This window comes from Nasonia vitripennis, assembly GCF_009193385.2.
Source record: "Nasonia vitripennis strain AsymCx chromosome 2 unlocalized genomic scaffold, Nvit_psr_1.1 chr2_random0009, whole genome shotgun sequence".
In the NCBI taxonomy this organism is placed as follows: domain Eukaryota; kingdom Metazoa; phylum Arthropoda; class Insecta; order Hymenoptera; family Pteromalidae; genus Nasonia; species Nasonia vitripennis.
The window spans coordinates 1,692,688-1,714,822 of record NW_022279616.1 but is presented as its reverse complement, the minus strand read 5'-3'; the positions used below and the strand labels follow the sequence as shown (position 1 = coordinate 1,714,822).

The following is a 22,135-nucleotide window of genomic DNA, read 5'->3' as shown; positions in this document are numbered from 1 at the left end:
ATAAAAAAATCGATTTTGGCCTGTTAACTCGAATTAATAGCATTTTCACGCTTAAGTGTAAATAGAAAAAAGTTGTATTTCTTCGATATCTACAACTTTTCTATATAACTTTTTCTGTAGAATGCATAGAATCAGAGTTAGAGCCGAATAACCGTTTTTAGCGATTTTTGGATGTAACCGCATTCTGCGTATACATGCAGGATCAAGCCCAAAATAAATTTGGCACCATACTATTACGAGGGGAGTTCGCACACAAATCTTTAGCCCGATTGATAAAAATCTCTTGGAGATAATTGTGTAACACCAAAATTTTTATTCAAAAAACACGCAAAAAATGAACAAATTGTACCCGCATTTGAAAAAAACGTAGATGATGCCTCTCAAGATCACCCTGGGCTAGATTCTCTCTCTCTCACTCTCTTAGTAAACAGATTCAATTTCTATAAACAATTTCTTATGGCTTGCGGATACCTTTTCAGTGTTCGTGATGATAATCTTTTGTTTGTAAATGTGAACTATCTGACTGAAACATGTTGTTTGACGGTATTAATACTTAAAAATTGCCTCTTTTCAAATTTTTATACAGAGATAATTGAGATCACTTAGGCGTCGTGGTAGTGCCTAAAAAGTGGTTAAATTTTATATAGATGTATATAAAGGCGAAAATATAACTTTTAGCTTTTAAAAATATGGGAAAATTGATGAAAATATTTGGGTCCGATGGGGCATGTTGCAGCGAAGTTATTATTGAATTTATGTATGCAAAAATCGCTTCTAGGGATGTTGTATCCCAAAAAGTGTTTGAAAAAATGTTTGCTACGGTAAAAAGTTGTATTTTTAAAATGTTTATTACTTTTACATTTAACATTTTCATGTAAATCCGCAAAGTTTTATGGTAAATAATTGGTTTTTTAGCTGTAAAAAATCGATTTTAGGCTGTAAACTCGAATTATAAGCATTTTCATGATTTGATGTTGATGGGAAAAAGTTGTATTTTTTAAATATCTACAACTTTTCAATTTAACTTTTTTTGTAGGCTTAGAATTTTATTTACAAAAAAACGTTCTTAGCGTTTTTTGGAGGTGACCGCATTCTGCGCATACGTGCTGGATCAAGCCTAAAATAAATTTGGCACCTTACTGTTTTGAGGGGAGTTCGCACACAAATTTTTAGCCCGATTGATTGAAGTCTCTCAGAGATAATCGAGTAACACGAAAATTTTTATTCAAAAATACGCGTAAAAATTGAACGATTTGTGTCCGCATTTCAAAACGACGTAGAGGATCAGGATAAAAAAAATAGTTTTTTTGACGAATTCATGCTTTTTTAAAAATATCTCAAAAAATACTGCACCTACAAAAAAATCATCGTGATTGGAAGTTGCTTGAAATATTGAAATGCATAAATTACATCTGCAGTATTTTTGTGTAGAAGCAGTTTTTGCAAAAATGTAACTCCCAGCATCGTGTCCCTAAAATTTATTAACTGTATATTGTAGTAATCGAGCAGCTTATTACAAATAATTTGGTTTTTCAACTGTCTAATACTTTTTTTGTTCATTATTAAAAATAATAATGGTCAAAATGTAGTTTTTCATAAATAACTCAAAAACGACTGCTCTTATTACAAATAAAGTTATTGAAACTTGTTGAAGACAAAGTGCATAAAATATTATTTAAAGCATTTTAGTACAGGTATAGTAGATTTTGCAAAAATCAAACCTAAACTTTTAACTATGGTATGCTGTAATTCAAATTGAATTATTCTTTAAACATTTCTTTAAAGTTGTGCGTTTTTCTCTTCGTTTGAAACTCGGTTTTGGAGTAACTTTTCGCCGCATGAAAGACAGAGAGTTTTCGTTTCTTACCGAGCTAGTCATAGCGGCGATCTCGGTTTACGTGCGATCCTTCATTAAAGCCTTCGTTTCGTTCTTGTTTTCATTACAAAATAGCTTTCGGTGCTGACGTTTGCGGTTGTGCTGAAACGCGTGCTAGTCTTCTTTAGGAGCCAATGAGGATTTATATGCACTCGAGTTCGAGTCCGAGGTGCGGCAAATTTTTTTCTTTTTTTTATTTGCTTATAAAATGTTTATAATGCGTAAAAACAATAAGAAATATATATTATTATTCTTTTAGTACGTAGGGGACGTGCAATGTGTAACTACAATTATTTATAGTTTTATGGGTAACGAAAAAATACAATTTTAAATAAATTTACATTATTTATTAGTACGATAACGTTTTCACAATTACATTAAAACGAAAAAATTAAGCTGAAGCTTAAACAAAATTAAATTAAACTAAAAAGCCACCCCAGCCTCCCGATAAACATATGCTACTTTCAGTTTTTTTCCATCAATGATGATTGTGGCGGCGCGGTCTACGTTGTTGCTTGGTATTCTTATGCACTCGGGTTCGAGTCCGAGTCCCAGCAAATCTTTTTTTTTTCTACTTGCTGATAAAACATACAGTATACAATAATAATGCAATATGTCATTTTGCTTCTGCAATTATATTTCAATTTAGGTAAGTATACGGTGGGCCTGCAATAAATATAGGTATAATTTACTTCTTAATGGTTTATGAAAAAAAAGTATACAATGAAACTTCTTGAATTTTAGGAATACAAATTAATATTTTTTTTTTAATATCAATGTAATTAATAAATGGTTATCGTACTAATAAGATAATTTAAATTTATTTAAGATTGTATTTTTACTTTACGTAAAAAACTATAAATAATGGTAGTTATACATTGCAGGTCCCCTCTGTACCGTATACTTACCTAAATTGAAATATAATTGCAGAAGTAGAATGGCATATTGCGTTATTATTGTATATTATGTATTTTATCAGTAAGTAGAAAAAAAAATTTGCTGAGCCTTTGGAATCGAACCCGAGTGCATAAGAATACCAAGCAACAACGTAGACCGTGCCGCCACGATCGTCGTTGGCATATGAAAACTGAAAGTAGCATATGTTTATCGGGAGGCTGGGGTGGCTTATTAGTTTAATTTAGCTTTGTTTAAGCTTAAGCTTAACTTGTTTGTGTCGGTTTAACCATAATCCCTCTAAAAAATTAAAGTTTTCAATCATGAGTTTTCAAAAGTTTTAGATTCTAATTTTTTACACTTATGTTGTTGTTTAAACATCCTTTTTACTCCAATAATATGCCCGAATAGTTATTTGGCGTTGGTTGAAACTACCGCGAGGTGTGGATGCGCAAATTCGACAGTCGCCGTTTGTCACTTTCCCTCCGCCGCGTCAGACGCGGTGGACCTAAGAATATATAGCGCCTCTCCCTTCTCCTCCACTGCCGCTGGATGCGTATACTTCCCCTACGCTCCTTTTCTAGATGCGTATAGTTCGATCGCAGGCCGCAAGTGGCGTCATGATCGAATTCGCCACGCATATTTAACACGGCATCGGCAATCAATCCTCTAATCTCTGTACATACGTGTGTACATACGTGTGTGAACTTGTACATGTGTGGGTTTCTTTAAGCGAGCAAAATAACCTTTTTTACGATTTTGAGGCTTCTTTAAATAAATTTTCCCACTTTTATTAATTATTGCTCTCGCAGTAATATTTTTTTATTTACAAACACACATAAAAATAGCTATAATGACTTGACTAATATTGAAAGGCAACATTTAAGAAATCGTCGTTCTTGTCTAGTTTAAAAAAATTCAAGTAGGTCAAAGATTCTGAAAGTGCGAAAAATTCAAGTAGTTTTTTTCATAGTCAACGGCAATTTTTGGTACTCAAAAATTTTGGAAACAACATTCCTTCTTGACTTGATTGATGGAGTTTTTCGAGAACTCGCACATTCCTAATCTTATAAATCCTTAGTTATTATTATATGTTTATACAATGGAATGAGTAAAATTCTTTTTTTCTTCAGCTAATCATACTTCATAGATAAAATGAAGCAAAACGAAAATTTTATTGGATGGCAGATTATCTGGTGGTTATTTACCATTCTTGGTATTCCAATTACCCTGCCGTGGTTAATATATAATTTACATGATATCATCATGTACAAACGTAGAAAAGCTATTCTTCGTGGCAAGGTATGACTTTTTTCGTTTAATTAATAATATTCTAAAAGATATTTCAATTAAATTCGATATATTATAGATTGTTATGATAACTGGTGCAAGTTCTGGATTGGGAGAAGCATTAGCCCATGTGTTTTATAGCTGTGGTTGTAGGTTAATTTTAATATCTAGAAGAAAACAGGAATTGCAAAGAGTAAAAGATGCATTGTTAAACACTCATCATGTAAGTAATTCCATAACTATCAAACACCAACTATATATATTAAAAAAAATGATAAAATTTTAGACTGTTCCAACCCAAGTGCCTGTTATTCTTCCTTTAGATTTAACAGAAATCAACTCTTTGCCTGTGGAAGTTGCTAAAGTTTTAAAAATGTATGGTCGTATAGATATATTAATAAACAATGCTGGCATATCGTATAGAGGAGAAGTTATTGACACCAAAGTTGATGTTGATATTAAAGTAATGTTAATTAACTACTTTAGCCAAGTTGCTTTAACTAAAGGTATATACTATTTGCTTTGTAAATAATTTTCCAGTAAAAAATGTATAGTTAAAAGAAGCTAAACGACAGAAACAAATGATTACATTCAGGCTGTATTAAATAATAGATGATTAGAAGAGATTAAGGTAGCTCCAGCGACTTTCAATAATTTAAGTAACACCTAGAAAAATTGTAAAGTATTCTTGAAGTGTCCCTCTATTCAGATCCAAAAATAAATATTAGGGTCGCTGACTTAAATATTGTGAAAAAAATTATACAAATCAACATTTGTAGTAAGGAGCGATAGCTATTCTTGATCTAGCATATATTACTCAACTCCGAAAATTGAGATCCCGAAATAAACTATAAGATTGTAGTTCTATTAGTGTACTTTGCGATGACATCACCAAAAATATGCGTTACTGACCAAATAAACGTTAAAATAAGAACAAAAGTTTGTTCACCCGGGTAAAAACATGTTCAAAAGCGCTTTCTGTGCATGCTTGAGAAGGGTGGCAACGTCGCATTACAGACATGGTGGAAATTTTGAATAGATGCCTTGTTGGTCGGAGTATAATAGATTACGTATTACCAATACCATTCAGGAATTCTAAGGAGTAGTGTAAATAATTATTTCGAGGTGCAGAAACATTTGTTTATTCGGAACAATAAATGTAACGTATAAAATAAGAAGTTAACATAACGCATGAATTAAGAAATTAACATGATGCATAAATCAAGAAATTAACATTACTTTAGTAACATTTGATGCAGTCATACAATCTTAGTACAAAAACTGTCACTTATAGTTATATTTATTTGCTTACTTCTTCAAATAAATTTTTAATGACTTTTTAATTTTTGGTAACACGTGGTTTGCAATCGACATTTCCACTTAGAAAAATAGTCAAGGCTATACTAACAGTTTCACAAGTTTTTTTTTGACGTTGCACGGCATTTTTGGCAGATTTGATCTTGGAATATTACATACCCACGTACGCTCATGACGCGGAACTGCAGAAGCCACGCGTATTTACATTCGGTCGTATAGTTGCGACGTTACCAACTCCCTCGCAGCAGTAAACTAGAAAAAATGTATACTTTGCCCCAAAGAGGGAAAAAAATAAAAATTGTTTTCTGTGCTTTAAATTAATGTTTATGTATCACTTATCATTCAAAAGTGATTAAATGCAATAAAAATATTAAATTTATAAAGTTTAAGCTTAAAATTCGACGAATGCCTCTGCTTGATACGATACTCAACCCAACGCTTGAGCCACCTTAATCTCGAATGCAGAACAGACCTTCTTTACCTAATAAGATTTAAAATAAGGTTTAATTTCTCTACTAAAGAATTCGTTTATTTATGAAATTATTTAGGCGATTATTACAAAATCACACGATCGATTGCAAGATTTTATTGAACTTTTTCTGACATTCTTAGACATACCATAAATCATCTATGAAATCACACAATTAAACACGCAATTATCCAAAAGTAGTATATTATGATACACGTGACTAATATTGCCTGACCGTAGTGAGGGTGATATTCATGTTGTGTTATAGATCACTTAAGTCACGAGTATCATATTAATCTATACCTACAAACCTCTGATTCAAAGCTGATTCGATTATTAATCATAAGATATTAATAACAAAAAAGAGGATATCAAGATGCTACTCGCAGTGCTCAGGCTGTGGCGTTTGTAGCATGTCCCCTTAAGGAAGCTTATCTGATTTAGAAATAACAAACAGATTCAGACAACAAATACATACGCGTAGATATAAATGAAAAACTAAAGCAAAATTTAAAGTCATCTGCGTATCCCATTGATGAGATAATAATAATAGTATTGTGTAAATATTGCAATACTTGATGTAAAAAATCGAGGCGAGGCAAATGTGACCGTTTTCAGACACAGTAGCCACAAATATATGTATGCATTGCGACAAAGTCGCCAGTCGATCAGCTCCCACTTTCGGCTGGATGCGCAACACTAATTCTCAGAAACAACTACATTTATTCTTTACCGCGGAGGTTCCGCGATCGTCAGCGCGTGGGACCGAGCGAGGATACGAAAGTACTCACAAGGAAAACTCTACGTTTCTTTGTCAAATCTTTCACTTTTGTTTTCTATTCTCTTTATACCGCCAAAGCCCTAATCTCTCTCTCCCTCTCTCTCTCTCTCTCTCTCTCTCTCTCTCTCTCTCTCTCTCTCTCTCTCTCTCTCTCTCTCTCTCTCTCTCTCTCTCTCTCTCTCTCTCTCTCTCTCTCTCTCTTCTCTCTCTCTCTCTCTCTCTCTCTCTCTCTCTCTCTCTCTCTCTCTCTCTCTCTCTCTCTCTCTCTCTCTCTCTCTCTCTCTCTCTCTCTCTCTCTCTCTCTCTCTCTCTCTCTCTCAGCGCTCTGGCGCTGCGATCACGTGAGTACAACTGCTTTGCCTGCTATTTCCTGTTTTCACGTTCTTTTACTGCCGCACGCTGCCTCCGGGCGTCTTCTTTTATAGAGTGTTGCACGCTACTAATTGCAACCTTCAGGCCAATTAATAAATTGCTGGAGGCTGCATTCTACTCTTGCCTGCTTTTTCCGAGAACATCTGCCGTAATTTTCTAACCTCAAAACACCTCGCACGGTTTGGCTCTTTTCCCGCACGGCTTTCGCTCAACGTTTCGACCACCTGTTGCCATCTAGTGAGCAGACTGAACACCATCGCGGCGCCACTCAGTTTAAGGTCGGTAAACGCTCTCTCTTCTCTCACCATTGCTCCACCTAGAGGACAGATCACCAACTACGGTGAGAAACAACGAGATGAGCACAATGAATGCGGGAAACGACGATGCGGGATACGAGACCTGCGGAAAATGCAATAACATCATTAAGAACAAGGCCCCTAAGAAATGTGATATATGTAACACACATTACCACTCCAAGTGTGTTACATTCACATCTTCAAAGGTCAGAGGTAGGGCGGTCCTGACCTGCGACGGCGCGATTTGTATGGAGGAAGTGGAGAGGGAGCAGGCCAAGAAAAGGCTTAACTCCTCGCAGCTCAATCTATCGCTGGCAGGGCCTAAATCTACATCTAAGCAGGCAACGACCAAGCCCTACAGCTCTGCACCACAATCTCGCGCCCCATCTCGAAATGGATCTCCTGCTCGTCAAACAACACCATCGACGATCGAGAGCTCCCTTAAAAATATCCTAGAGGCTCTAGCTGACATCCGCAAGAAACAGGAGGCATCCCTGAAGACTCAAAACGAGATGGCGAAGAGGATGACCGAGATTGAGCAAAGGCTGGCTCCCCTAGAGCAGAGGCTCAAGGCCCTTGATGACCTACCGCAGCTTACTTCTCGCATTAATGATGCTGAGAAAAACATCAGTGAGCTGCAGGCAAAGCTAGAAGACCTGGCATCGAGGAATCTTGCTATCCCGCAGCCAACCAACAGCAGTAACGGCACACCTCACGACGGCAACTACAACGAACTGGCTCACCTCCGCAGGGAAATATCCGTCATCAAAAGGCAGCAGGAGCACACCAACAACGACAATGTCGTTGTGATTACGGGGCTCCGATACACTGAGGAATCCTCATTGCGGCTGCTGGCTTATGCGGTGCTCACTGCGCTGGACCCCACAGTTCTCCAACGAGACGTAGTAAGAGCGAGGGTTATGGGAAGACTGGACACAGCCGCTGACAACTCAGCCAGAATGCCACCTCTTGCTGTCACTCTGGCGTCACATGCCCTCGCCTGCTCAATAATAGCTGCGAAGGCCAGAAAGCGCAAGCTCCACACAGCGGAGCTGGATGCAGACCTACTGGAGGAAGCGCGAGCCCCAGCTCCAGACCACCAGTGGCTAATCAACATCAATCCGCTCCTTCCCCCAGAGGTGCACAAGCTGAGGGTCAGAGCGCGGATGGAGGTCAAGAGGAGGGAAGGATGTCGTACATACGTGAGGAATGGCAAGCTCTACATCCGCCTCAACGACAACCGCGCCGTCGTCATCGAAACCGAGGAACACCTAGATAATTTTTTATCTCGGACACCACCAAACAACAGCAACAACAACAACATCAACTAAAATACATACACCTCATTCCACCCAAACCACCATCATCAACTTCATCGATCGCGAAATCTTCACACTCCAAGGTAACTCTGTCAGAAGGACTGCGGGTCTGTCACTTCAATGCGAACTCTCTCACGGGGCACATTGAAATGATAAGACTCTTTTTGTCTGCTCGTCCCACTTTTCACGTAATAGCTGTAACAGAAACCTGGCTCAATGATAAAGTAACCTCGATTCCCACACTGACTAACTATACGCTACACAGACGAGACAGAAACAGAAACGGTGGAGGAGTGGCCCTCTACATCCACAACACGCTGACTGCTACAATAATATCTTCATCCGACGGGATCTGGACGGGAAAGCCAGGCTACCCGGAGTATCTCTTCTGTGAGATCACTGCGAAGGGAGTCCCACCTATTTTCGTGGCGGTTGTGTATCGGCCACCACACGCGCCCTTCTTACAAGGAAACAATTTCATTGAACAGCTGAATAGTCACATGCACAACTACTCCACGAAAGTTATAATGGGAGATTTTAACGCAGATCAACTCTCCTCCTCAGAAGATGCCAAGTTCATCAAGGCCCTCATAGAAGAGAACTCCCTCAAACCGGTGCCCTATGGTGCTACGCACCACAAGCAAAACTCTGACACATGGCTCGACCTCTGCCTGGTCGACGAACAGGATTGCCTAATTTCACACTGGAAGACTGACTCACCATTCATAAACGGACATGACCTCATTACGGCTACACTCGACGTGCAAATTCCACGACAAGCACCTAGAACATACTCCTATAGAAATTACAAAGGCATCAGTGCTGAAAAACTAAACAACTACCTCAACACATGTGACTGGTCTACAATCGACACATCATCCCTTGACGCATGCATCAACACTCTCAACACCAACCTAACAAACGCCATCAATCAGCTCGCCCCATTACGGACTGTAACGCCAGGACCCACACGACACCCGTGGTTCACCTCGGCTCTTCGAGACCTTGTGACTGAGCGGGACAGACTATACATGATATTTCGCAGGACACGTCATCCTCGAGATCAACTTCTTTATACACAAGCAGTAAATAACGCACATAAGCAGGTCGAGGAAGCCAAACTGAACTACTATCACTCACGACTATCAAACATAACAGATGTAGGAGAAATCTGGAGAGAACTCGAGAAACTTGGAATCACCACCTCCAAGGAAACCACTCCATCTCGCTTCTCAACAGATGATCTTAACAGATACTTCAGCGGGATATCCAATGATCCACTCGCCCCTTCTGTCGACGAACAACTGCAATCACTTGATAGTCTGGAATATCCTGTCCACTTCAGCTGCAGTGAGATTACGGAATCGGACGTGTTGGCCGCAGTTCAGCATTTCACCTCTCAGGCCAGGGGAACTGATGGCATCCCACAGGTTGTTGTCTCCAAGGCCATGCCAGTACTGGCGCCCATATTATGTCGTATCTTTAACCTGTCCTTGAGCGAGTCATGCTTCCCCTCGGACTGGAAAAGGTCACTGGTACGTGCACTCAACAAAGTCAGTTCTCCAAAATCCACTACTGACTATCGTCCGATCTCACTCTTATGTTTTCTATCCAAGGCGCTGGAGTGGCTGGTACATAGGCAGCTTTCTCATTACCTGGAAACTAGGCTCTTCCTTGATGACCTACAGACAGGTTTTCGTACCGGTCACAGCACACAGTCCGGCTTAATAAAGCTGACTGATGATGTCAGGCTTGGAATAGACAAAAAGAAGGTCACACTTCTTCTTCTTTTTGATTTTAGCAAGGCGTTTGACACTGTGTGTCACGCCAAGCTCCTTAGAAAGCTAACCTCTTTCGGCTTTTCTAAGCAGGTCATCCGATGGATTGCATCTTATCTCACGGGCAGACGGCAGGCCGTCATTGGTGACGACAATCAACTATCCTCTTACCTTCCGCTCAATACGGGAGTCCCACAAGGATCCGTACTGGGCCCTCTACTTTTTGCACTGTACGTCAATGACATAAGCCTCTGCCTGGACGTGGATATTGCACATCTGATCTATGCGGATGACCTGCAGATCTACACCCAGTGCCACCTCGAGGATCTTGACTCCTGTTCCGACAGAATGAGAGCTAATGCCGAGAGGATAAGGTGCTGGGCTGGGCATAACAACCTAAAACTCAATGTCCTCAAAACTAAGGCGATCGTCCTGGGCTCGCCCTACTATATCAATGCTCTACCTACAATGGCTAACACGTACATCAATATAGGGGGAGCCCGGGTTGATTTTGAATCTTCTGTGCGCAGCCTGGGGGTCGTGCTTGACTCCAAACTAACCTGGAAAGAACACGTAACACAAATGTGTAGGCGTGCTCACTCTCTTATGTATAGGCTATACTTTTTCAGGAAAAGCACGAACCTCGGTCTGCGTAAACACCTCGTCCAGGCCCTACTATTCCCGATCATAGACTACTGCTCACTGGTTTACTGCAACTTGACACAAGAACTCGACATTAAACTACTAAGACTGGTTAACACAGGTATACGTTACATCTATGGTCTTAAGAGGGCGAGCACATCTCGCCTTACAGGCGCGAGCTGCAATGGCTCACCACTGCCGGACGTAGGAAGTACTTTGCGGCCTGCTTCTTGCGAAAGCTCTTTAACAATGCTAAACCATCTTATTTAATTGCCTACTTTGACTTCCACGTCGCGCTCCGTCCTGTGAGGGGTGAAGCGATACCGCTAGACATACCTCCTTTCTCGTCGGAGGCGCTGAGGAATTCATTTCACATAATCGCCGCATACGTTTGGAATTCATTACCCTCACGATTACGAGACATCATACCCATCAATCATTTCAAAAGCGAGGCTAAAAAATACTTTTTTAGCCTTGAAAATTCGTAATTCGTAATCATCCTCATAGCAAACCAAGCACTTACCTCTCATACAGTCTCATACATCACCATCATTAAACAAAACTACAAACACACACACACACACACACACACACACCTTCAAGCACACCTACACACATATCCTCAATCCAATTAAACTTTAAATTATGTATCGATATATACAAGTATTGTACAACACATTGTACAGCAAATAAATCTAATCTAATCTAATCTAATCTCTCTCTCTCTCTCTCTCTCTCTCTCTCTCTCTCTCTCTCTCTCTCTCTCTCTCTCTCTCTCTCTCTTCTCTCTCTCTCTCTCTCTCTCTCTCTCTCTCTCTCTCTCTCTTCTCATCTCTCTCTCTCTCTTCTCTCTCTCTCTCTCTCTCTCTCTCTCTCTCTCTCTCTCTCTCTCTCTCTCTCTCTCTCTCCTCTCACTCTCTCTCTCTCTCTCTCTCTCTCTCTCTCTTCTCTCTCTCTCTCCTCTCTCTCTCCTCTCTCTCTCTCTCTCTCTCTCTCTCTCTCTCTCTCTCTCTCTCTCTCTCTCTCTCTCTCTCTCTCTCTCTCTCTCTCTCTCTCTCTCTCTCTCTCTCTCTCTCTCTCTCTCTCTCTCTCTCTCTCTCTCTCTCTCTCTCTCTCTCTCCTCTCTCTCTCTCTCTCTCTCTCTCTCTCTCTCTCTCTCTCTCTCTCTCTCTCTCTCTCTCTTCTCTCTCTCTCTCTCTCTCTCTCTCTCTCTCTCTCTCTCTCTCTCCTCTCTCTCTCTCTCTCTCTTCTTCTCTCTTCTCTCTCTCTCTCTCTCTCTCTCTCTCTCTCTCTCTCTCTCTGGCTGCAGTATCACACTTCAATACCCAGGCCAGGGGAAGCGATCTCCCCTTACAGACGTGAGCTGCAATGGCTTAACACCGCTGGACGTAGGAAATACTTCATGACCTGTTTTCTAAGAAAAATGTTCAACACCTCAATACCTACTTATCTATTAGCCTATTTTGATTTCCACGTCGTGCTCAAGCCTGTGAGGGGTAAGGTGACTCCACTGGACATCCCGTCCTTCAAGACGGAGACGCTGAAGAATTCATTTTTCATCAGCGCCTCCTACCTCTGGAATAGCCTTCCATCTCATCTTCGCAACACACTATCCATATCACACTTTAAACAAGCAGCTAAAAATTACTTCTTCAATCTGGAAAACACATAAACATCACACAAACATACACACATTCTCATTCATCTCATTTCACTTCATTCCATTTCACACTCTTCACACGCACTGGCACCCTTATACAACATTTTTATTCTTTTTATAATACACTATAATTGTATATGTACAACACAATGTACAACAATAAAAAACAATTAAATCTTAAATCTTAAATCTTAAATCTCTCTCTCTCTCTCTCTCTCTCTCTCTCTCTCTGGCTCTCTTTAAGACAGACTGCATGCTGCTCGATTCTCCAGATGTATACAACCGTCACTTCGTCGGCTCGGACACGCCGGACACGACTGTCGTGAACTGCCCGCGATAGGACAATAAGTCTCGCGATAGCACATCGGTATGCAGTGATAGGGCGGGCGTAAGGTGTCATCCGATCGGTTCTTCGGATCCCGTGATGTACTTTGGATGTTACAATGCTACGATACATGTATGCACGCTAGTGTGCGTACGTGACACGCCCAATGGCCGCGAGGTTATCGTCCCGATAAGGAAACACTTTCCTAATTTGCGTGTATGTATGTGTGCTGTTGTTCGTAAATTTTCTGAAGGGGACACAATACTTTTAAATCCTGAACAAAAGATTAATGAGTAAAAATTACAAAATTAAAGTAAATCATTTCAATTGTTTTACTGATATTTAGTAATAAAACCTTTAACTTCACCGTGCTAAAACATTAATTACCACCTGGTTGCCCATTGTAGCACTCGGTGCAATATTTTGTGAATTTTCTTATTATCCGTAGAATTCCAAGTGAACTAGTAATTCTTTTGGACTAAAATTTTAGGAGCATACTTCGTACACCTGTAGTTTTGGTTTGAATGGATGGATTTTGATTTGAATGCTTAGAAATTATTTGACGATAAAACACTGGATTTTTTCCCTTTTTTTCGCTTATTATGCCACCTTTTTGCGTATAAAACATTTTCTAAACTTTTAAATTAAAATCCCTATAATTAATTCTAAAACTACAGGTGTACAAAGTATGCTCCTAAAATTTCAGCTCTAAAGAACCACCTATTCACTTGGAATGCTACGAACAGTGAACTGAAATCAGTAAAAAGCACATTTTGAGAAAATGAACATTAAAGTTTATGATTATAGTTGAAAGCATAACATAAATTAATACTTGCCAAATCCTTTGGGACCAAGTATTCAGTATTCCGCACGCATAGACCTGCATGCATTGATTTTCTGCATTTATGTGGTATATTCACTTATACCTCTGTGCTCAGTACGGCTTTTCTCAGTTGTAAACAAAAAAGATATCTCATGTATTTATTTTAGAAACGTAAAAAAGGTTATTTTATTCTGGCTGATGATGAAATTGTGTACTTACCTTTTTGTCATTGTGTTGAATCTTGCAACTTGAATTTTGAAGTAAATGATCAATGTAACCTCCAAATGTCATCAAGCGGTCCACTAAAATTGTTCAGTCGAAGAATACCAGTCTCTGTAACTGCATTTTCTTTCTTCACTGCAACTTTTGTTGATTTTTTGGCTACTGCGAGTTCAAGGCTAAGAGCGTGAAATGCTAATACTGTTCTTCTACTATTTTCTCATACATGATTTTTAGCGCTAACTGTTTTGCATGAGATTACAGCATCTAACTGACCATGTTCAATATCAGTACGTCATACAATACGTTCAATACAATCCTCGAACTCCTGACTTGACAAGTTGCACTTTCTGTTGTAATTTGTATTTTTCACGTTTACGTTATAAGTCGTATTAGACAAAAAATAAAAATTATGCAAAGGCTATAGCCGGGTTACTATGGTGAAATGGCCCCCTTGGAAAATGTATATATGTTATATACCATTCGATGGGGGATAAAAAAAAACTCCCATAGCCAAATTTTTAGCTCTCTGCCTAGTGCGCATGCGCAGTAACGTCGATAAACGTGTTTTTTTGATTTTATTTTTTTCTGAAGTCCCTATAGGATAAAAATTTTTTTAAAAATTCACATTGGTGTATTTTTATGTCATGAATAACTGCAATTTTTTTGGGATTACATAACCTCAAATATCGGATCTAAAAAAATTATTAAAGTTTTCAATCGATATTTTGACCCCCTTGTTTTTGAGGTGCAACTTTTTAAGTAGACTTTTTTTGTGTACTTTTTCCCGTTCTTTACGATGGCACTAACGTTTTTTCCTTAAAAATGGTGGCACAACTCGATTTGAGCCAAAAACTGATTTTTTTGCCATTTTTTCACGTTTTTAGCTGGTTATGTTACAATTTAGTTACTAAAGTGACTCCTTTTGAGTAGTTTTGCATATCTTCCCATGAAAACATAATCAAATGAAATATTTTGTTCGCTCCAAGCCGTATTTTTTATATTATCTTACGTTTTCAATGATGGTCTTATCAGAATTGTGATATCACCTTATTATAAAACTGATGGCTAATGTTATGTTCTTTTTAAACGTTCTGTGATTGGTCGAAAGTATTGTCTCTGTCGCACTTTTTTGTTTATTGTTTATTTTTATTTATAATAAAAGGTTATGCTTGGCCGCGCGGTTGACGCGGCGGCTGCAATGCAGACGATCTGCGTAGTGAATGGTCAATCATAAAATTAAGAATTATCAGGAGCATAAACAAATAAAGTATTTTGATTTCTTAATTAATTAAACGATGCGCAAACCAATGGCCAACATTGTTTTTTTCAAAACTAATTTTTTTTTTTCTTACAATTGTCTATATAAGGGAGAAAGTACAATACGTCCCGTCCCGTCCCGTACCGACCCCGGGACATACCGTCTGAAATAAGTCACTTTTATATTATTGGCTAATTCTGTTCGATAACCCAATCGACGGTACAGAATTAGTCAATCCCGTAAAAACAGCTTATTTCAGACGGTATGTCCCGAGGTCGGTACGGGACGACGGACTCAATTGTACTTTCTCCATAATATACTAATACAAGTGAATGGTGAAAACGCTGTTAGTATAAGTTTATAACTTTTAAAGTAAATTAAAATCTAGCAAATAAAAATTGTTTCGATTTTTCTTTTTACTATTTCGGCTTTTGACTGATAATTGATAGCAATACTAGAAAAAATAATAAAGTAGTTAAGTATTTATTTTCAAATACATTGGAGTTAGTTGGAACCGAAGGCTGACGCGGCTACTTTAAATCTTTCTGCTGTTTACTTCAAAACTAACAATCTTGTATATTTAAAGTGAGTACTATATATTTTACATATCTTTTAAAAAAATGAAGATTTAACAAAGTTTTTCAAAAGTTTTGACATCACAGATTATATGCTTTGATATTAGGGTTATATGTATTTCTAATACATATTACACAATAAATTAATATTTTGTTAAATAACTTCTTTAAAATCAAAACCTATTATTAATATCTAAAATGTTATTTTTATGCCGACACTTTGAGTTTTGAAAAAAATACTGTAACCAACCTACTGATAAATAAAAAATCTCCCATGTATTTATAATAAATACACTTGTATTTTACCGGTATATGCAGAGTAAGACTTATTAATGGGTAGAAAAATAAAATTTTTATTATAAATTCTGTAGTATTAAGAGTAATTGTATCAAAAATAATGACAGATAATATAGTAATATAATAATATGATATAATAATATAATAATATGATATAATAATATAATAATATAATATAATAATATAATAATGTAATAATAATAACATATAATTATTAGACCTTTTTATACGCTAAATAAGAAAAACATGTTGTGTACGTTATTAAATTCTTGCATAAAATCAAAAGTTTAAACCAACATTAAATTATAAACTGTTTTAGTACTCGCATAAAGATCCGATCTTATCCTAAAACAAAAATAGCAATCAGATTTTAAATCAATAAGCTAACAAAAAAGTAATTAATAAAAATGAATTTTCAATCCTATAGATATAGATATACGTACAATGCATGTAAGGGGAACGAGTCTTTATCTATTTAACTTAACCAATTTAGGCTAATCACATAAAGTAAAATGAGAAATTAGTTAAACATAAAGTTGTTGAAACTATTAACTAAATAAAATTAAGAAGGAAAAACATTTGAATAAAATATGACAATAAACTTTTGCTAGAAACGGATTTGACGATTGATGAGTTGCATGTTTTGATGTAATGCGGTATATTAATTATACAAGTATGATTAAATTGATAAAATATAGAAAGTCTTGAACAATAATTAATTTGTTTATGTATAAAATACTGTCAAATTAATAAAAAATGCACATAAATATCTGCATATGACTATATATGATGTGATTTTTACTATAGTTAATTATTATGAGATGAGAAAAAATATTTGGTTTTACATAAAAACAATACATGAGAAATAATAAAAATGAAAAATAGAACTAATAGGATGCGAACTTATTAATTGTCAATTAACTTTTAAGTTAAAAAAATGTAAAATGAATAAAGTAAACACAAGCTAACCTATGCTTTAAACACATACGTATATGAAACATCATTAAAAACAACATTATTTATTTATTTTAAAATACACTATTATTCATGTCTAGATACAAGAACATATTTTTACAAAAAAACAAATTGAATATAATAATTTCATAGGTTTGTTGATTTTATAAAATCACTAGGTGCAAGCACTTCAATACAGTTTTTATGACAAAAAAAAATTATTTGCTTAAAAAACTTATAAATGAAATACAACTTATTTCACTTTTACTAGGCAATATTATTTTTTTACTTTTCATGTAAAGCTACTGAGAAAACTGGATTATACAAGAACTTAGATTATAATATTTTTGTAATATTTATTATTCATTCTAGTTTTTAATTTAAAAAAAGGCAAACAATTTTTTTAGATTTTTAAAAACTAACTAACAGCATTTTTAAATGTATTGTAAAATATTTATATTTTATTATTTCAGAAGTGATCTTCTTGTCTAATGGTTAAATAAATATGGCATCTAATAGTAATGAAGAGTCAGATAACATCAGGAAACGCGATGATCGAAGATGTGCCATGTGTAATATTTATATTAGAAAATCAATTGGTCGAGAAAAGGAAATCGAATCTGAAGTTGAAATCGAATATGCTAAACAATTATCAAATAAAGATATTTACATCCATGATGTAATTTGTGATTCATGTAGAAAGCGATTAGCCAAATACATATCAAGCTCTAAACCTAAAAAGGTTAATGTTCCAGCAACTGCTTCGTCTCAAGATTCAAATGTTTCTGAATCATTTTCTCAGCTAACTGTCACTTCATCATCTCAGGAAAGTACACAATCATCTGTATACACAATAAAGGAACAAAAAGTACGAGCAACCACGGAATTACTTATTCAAAGGACGATTGCGGCACATAAATATTGCTTTGTTTGTGGGTACCAAAAACAGACTAATAAGTAAAATGAAGTGTTTTATTCCACATGGCAATAGATGCTGTTGCACACATTTAATTAAAAAAAGATTTTATGAAGATGAACTAAATAAAATTAATATTTTTTCCACTACAAGTACGGTATATATTGATGAATTACTACAATTTTTGAGTCAATTATCAATGAAAGCAGACGAAACTTTATTAGATACAGTAGCTGAATTTTCCATGCCTGAAAAAAAATTGAAAGTTTTTACGGGATTAACGTGGGAAAATATTAATTATCTTAAAGATCAACTCACTTCTCTGAAGAATTCCTGTGTAAGGACAGCGACACAAGCCATTGTCGTATTTTTATTCAAAATGCGCTCTGGGAATTCTAACTCGCTCATCTCTACAATATTTGACATTGAAAGCGAACAACAAGTATCTCGTTTTTGTCAATCAGTATTATTATCTTTCGAAAAAGATTTACTACCAAAACACTTTGGATTAGAAAATGTAGACAGAAATGAATTGATTGAAAATCAAACTTCTAATATGGCAAAGAAATTACATCCTGGTAAACAACTTATTTTGATTGCTGATGGTACTTATATAAGGCATGAAAAAAGCTCTAATAACGAGTACCAAAGAAAATCTTATTCAGGCCAAAAAAAAGTTCCTCTGACTAAACCATTTACTATATGTACTACTAATGGTTATGTTGTTGACCAGTTAGGTCCATATCTTGCAAATAAAAATGATGCTACAATACTGATTGAAATATTGGAAGAGAAGCAGAATATTTTACAGAAACTTCTTCGCCAAGGGGACATTTTTATACTGGATAGAGGTTTCAGGGACATTAAACAAAAATTAGAAAATATGGGTTATATTGTTTTGATGCCTGCACTCAAAGGTTCAAAATCTCAACTTTCTACGCAAGAATCAAATGAAACAAGATTCACGACAAAACTGCGATGGGTTGTTGAAGCAGTGCACGGAGTTCAAAAGAAAAAATATAGGTTATTAGATCACAAACTTGATAATAAAATGGTGAAAAATACTGGATCTTATTGTAAAATTTCTTGCTACTTAAATAACTTGTTTGGCAAACGCCTAGATTCTGATGAAGACATGCAAGATGAAATATTTAGTGCTATGCAATCTAGAAAAAATGTTGAAAATACATTAGCAGTTTTAGTAGCAGACAAAAGATGGAGTCGTCGGAAACTACCATTTAAAATAATAACTTCGGATGATTTACCAGACTTTCCTGAATTAACAATAAAAGATTTGAAAATTCTGTTTACAGGAACATATCAGCTTAAACAGACAATATCTTACTTAGCGGAAATGCTTGACGCAGATAATAATTTGAAGATTGGATATTCAAAAGAGACTAACAATATTCTCAAACTTGAAGTTCAATCCAGGCATATTAACAGAAAACAATACAAATGTTTCGTTGAGTATAAACCAAATGGTATTGGTTATTCTAGCATCTTAAGACACTGTTGTGATTGTGCTAACGGTAACCGTACTTATAGGATGTTGTGCGCATATTGCTGCCATTCACATGGAAGATATTTATCAAAAATCATACGACCAGCTGAAATTCTGTCTAAAATGTTTCTTAATGATCAAATTGAAGTGTGTATTGATGAAGATAGTGACAATGATGAGTGAATCATTTTTTCTATTGTGAACATTCGTTATTTTTAAAAAGCTACTTGTATACGTTCCATAATTTATTTTAAATAGCCTATGAAGATAATAAATTATACTTTGTACGAATTGAACATACTTAACTTCAATTCCTTTTTACCTGATAATTATTACTGTCAATAGATTTTGAATAATCAATTAAGTAGAGGCAGATAAGCCAAATATGGCCTTTTTAAGACCACAAGACGCCAAAAGTACCCTCAAACGATCGATTTCAAGGCTATGTTTAGCTAAAAACAGGCTTTTTTGCGTGAAAACCCTCGCATTATGACATTTTTAGGTTAGTTTTGGGTTACATGGTACCAAAAATGGCCTTTTTCGGCGTTAAATCACTCAAATGAGGGCATTTTTAGGTTAAAGAGAAAAGCAGACACTGACAGCGGCGATATTCTTTTTATATATAGAGAGAAACCCTTTATTACCTCAAATTCTGATAAGACCATCATTGAAAACGTAAGATAATATAAAAAATACGGCTTGGAGCGAACAAAATATTTCATTTGATTATGTTTTCATGGGAAGATATGCAAAACTACTCAAAAGGAGTCACTTTAGTAACTAAATTGTAACATAACCAGCTAAAAACGTGAAAAAATGGCAAAAATCAGTTTTTGGCTCAAATCGAGTTGTGCCACCATTTTTAAGGAAAAAACGTTAGTGCCATCGTAAAGAACGGGAAAAAGTACACAAAAAAAGTCTACTTAAAAAGTTGCACCTCAAAAACAAGGGGGTCAAAATATCGATTGAAAACTTTAATAATTTTTTTAGATCCGATATTTGAGGTTATGTAATCCCAAAAAAATTGCAGTTATTCATGACATAAAAATACACCAATGTGAATTTTTAAAAAAATTTTTATCCTATAGGGACTTCAGAAAAAAATAAAATCAAAAAAACACGTTTATCGACGTTACTGCGCATGCGCACTAGGCAGAGAGCTAAAAATTTGGCTATGGGAGTTTTTTTTTATCCCCCATCGAATGGTATATAACATATATACATTTTCCAAGGGGGCCATTTCACCATAGTAACCCGGCTATAGCCTTTACGAGAAAATTATAAAAATGTTGTATTAGTATTTTGCTTATAATTTTGCAGGAAATTCGTTTTTTTCATAAACGTGTTTTAGGAGCGTGTTCTACGAAAAATTTCCTATCAAAATAAGCAATAAAAAATCGATTTTTTCAAAATTTAAAAGTGTTTTGTCCCCTTAAGTGTGTATACATGAATTACTTCTCTCTCTCCCTCATTTAGTACATAACTTCTAGTTTGATTAAGAATACATTTTAATGTATTCTTAATCAAATGTATTTTTTTTAACATATTTTACTGTTGGTATAATTTGCTTATGTTAAAATGTAGGATCCTGAATTCTACAAAATTTTCTTTTTTTTTTTTTAAATAATGCGAGCTGCACCAAGAAGTTTCTTATTTAAAAATACCTGCTCTTACTGAAAAAGTTCGACTAGTATATTTCTAACGACGGTCGAGATGACGCTGTTTCTACAGCTAAACGAGTTTCATTATTTGATTATTTTCTTTTTTTTTTCTTTTTGATGATCATTTTGGGAACCAGCAAGTTATGGAACTGTGAGCTGTCTTCCTTCGCTGTTGGTTTGGTCTATGTGTACTGGAGCCTACCATGCGACCGATCTGAAATTTTACTGGCGAGTGCACCTAAGTGTATTACTGCTGCCTTCGAATTATTTAATAAGCAAATAATTGCTTAAGATCATTGACTAATCTTTAATCAGCTAAGCACTACTGTGCTGAACTATGAGTTTAACCGATTATGTCGGAGTGATGTGATCAGCACAATACATTTTGTATACATATGTTGTAACGTATGCTAGAATACGAGTTCGCGTATTTATACGTTCGAACATGTTTAGTATTACAGTTTATTAGGTCCTTTTCTTTGAGCTTCCCACAATAAAAGCTGTGATCGGCGTTTGACCACTTAAGATTTCTGAATTATTTAATATATTGTATGTTTATTAACATTTTTATTCTGATTAGAAGTGTGTCGTCTAGGCTATCGTTGTTTAATCCATGTAAGCTTTAAGTTAATATAAACAATTGTGATTCACCTCGCTTCTAACGTCGCTCGGTTAAAATATATATTGTTATGTTAAAATCTTTTTTTATAATGTCAATTCCTTATAGGGGGTGGGGGTACAAATTTTGAATAATAAAGATTAAAAACTCGAAAATTACGCATCTATTTATAATGAAAGGTATAATTTTAAAACTGAAAATATTAAAAAACTATGATAGTTAAACGAATAAATTTTCAATTTAAAATTTAAAACAAAAATACTCTAAACTCTTGTTATTTTCTATTT

The 22,135-nt window shown here is 35.9% G+C and overlaps 1 protein-coding gene across 4 annotated transcripts in view; it reads left to right on the top strand.

Annotated features, from left to right (window-relative positions):
- Positions 1 to 22,135, top strand: part of LOC100114305 (dehydrogenase/reductase SDR family protein 7-like) — an 89,476-nt gene that overhangs the window by 38,423 nt on the left and 28,918 nt on the right. For all 4 annotated transcript variants that reach the window (XM_001599314.6, XM_016987422.3, XM_016987424.3 and 1 more), the window contains exons 2-4: positions 3,904 to 4,072; positions 4,140 to 4,283; positions 4,347 to 4,566. In XM_001599314.6, coding sequence (XP_001599364.2) covers positions 3,926 to 4,072; positions 4,140 to 4,283; positions 4,347 to 4,566 — 511 coding nt within the window. In that variant the 5' untranslated portion in view covers positions 3,904 to 3,925. The remainder of the gene's footprint in view (positions 1 to 3,903; positions 4,073 to 4,139; positions 4,284 to 4,346; positions 4,567 to 22,135) is intronic.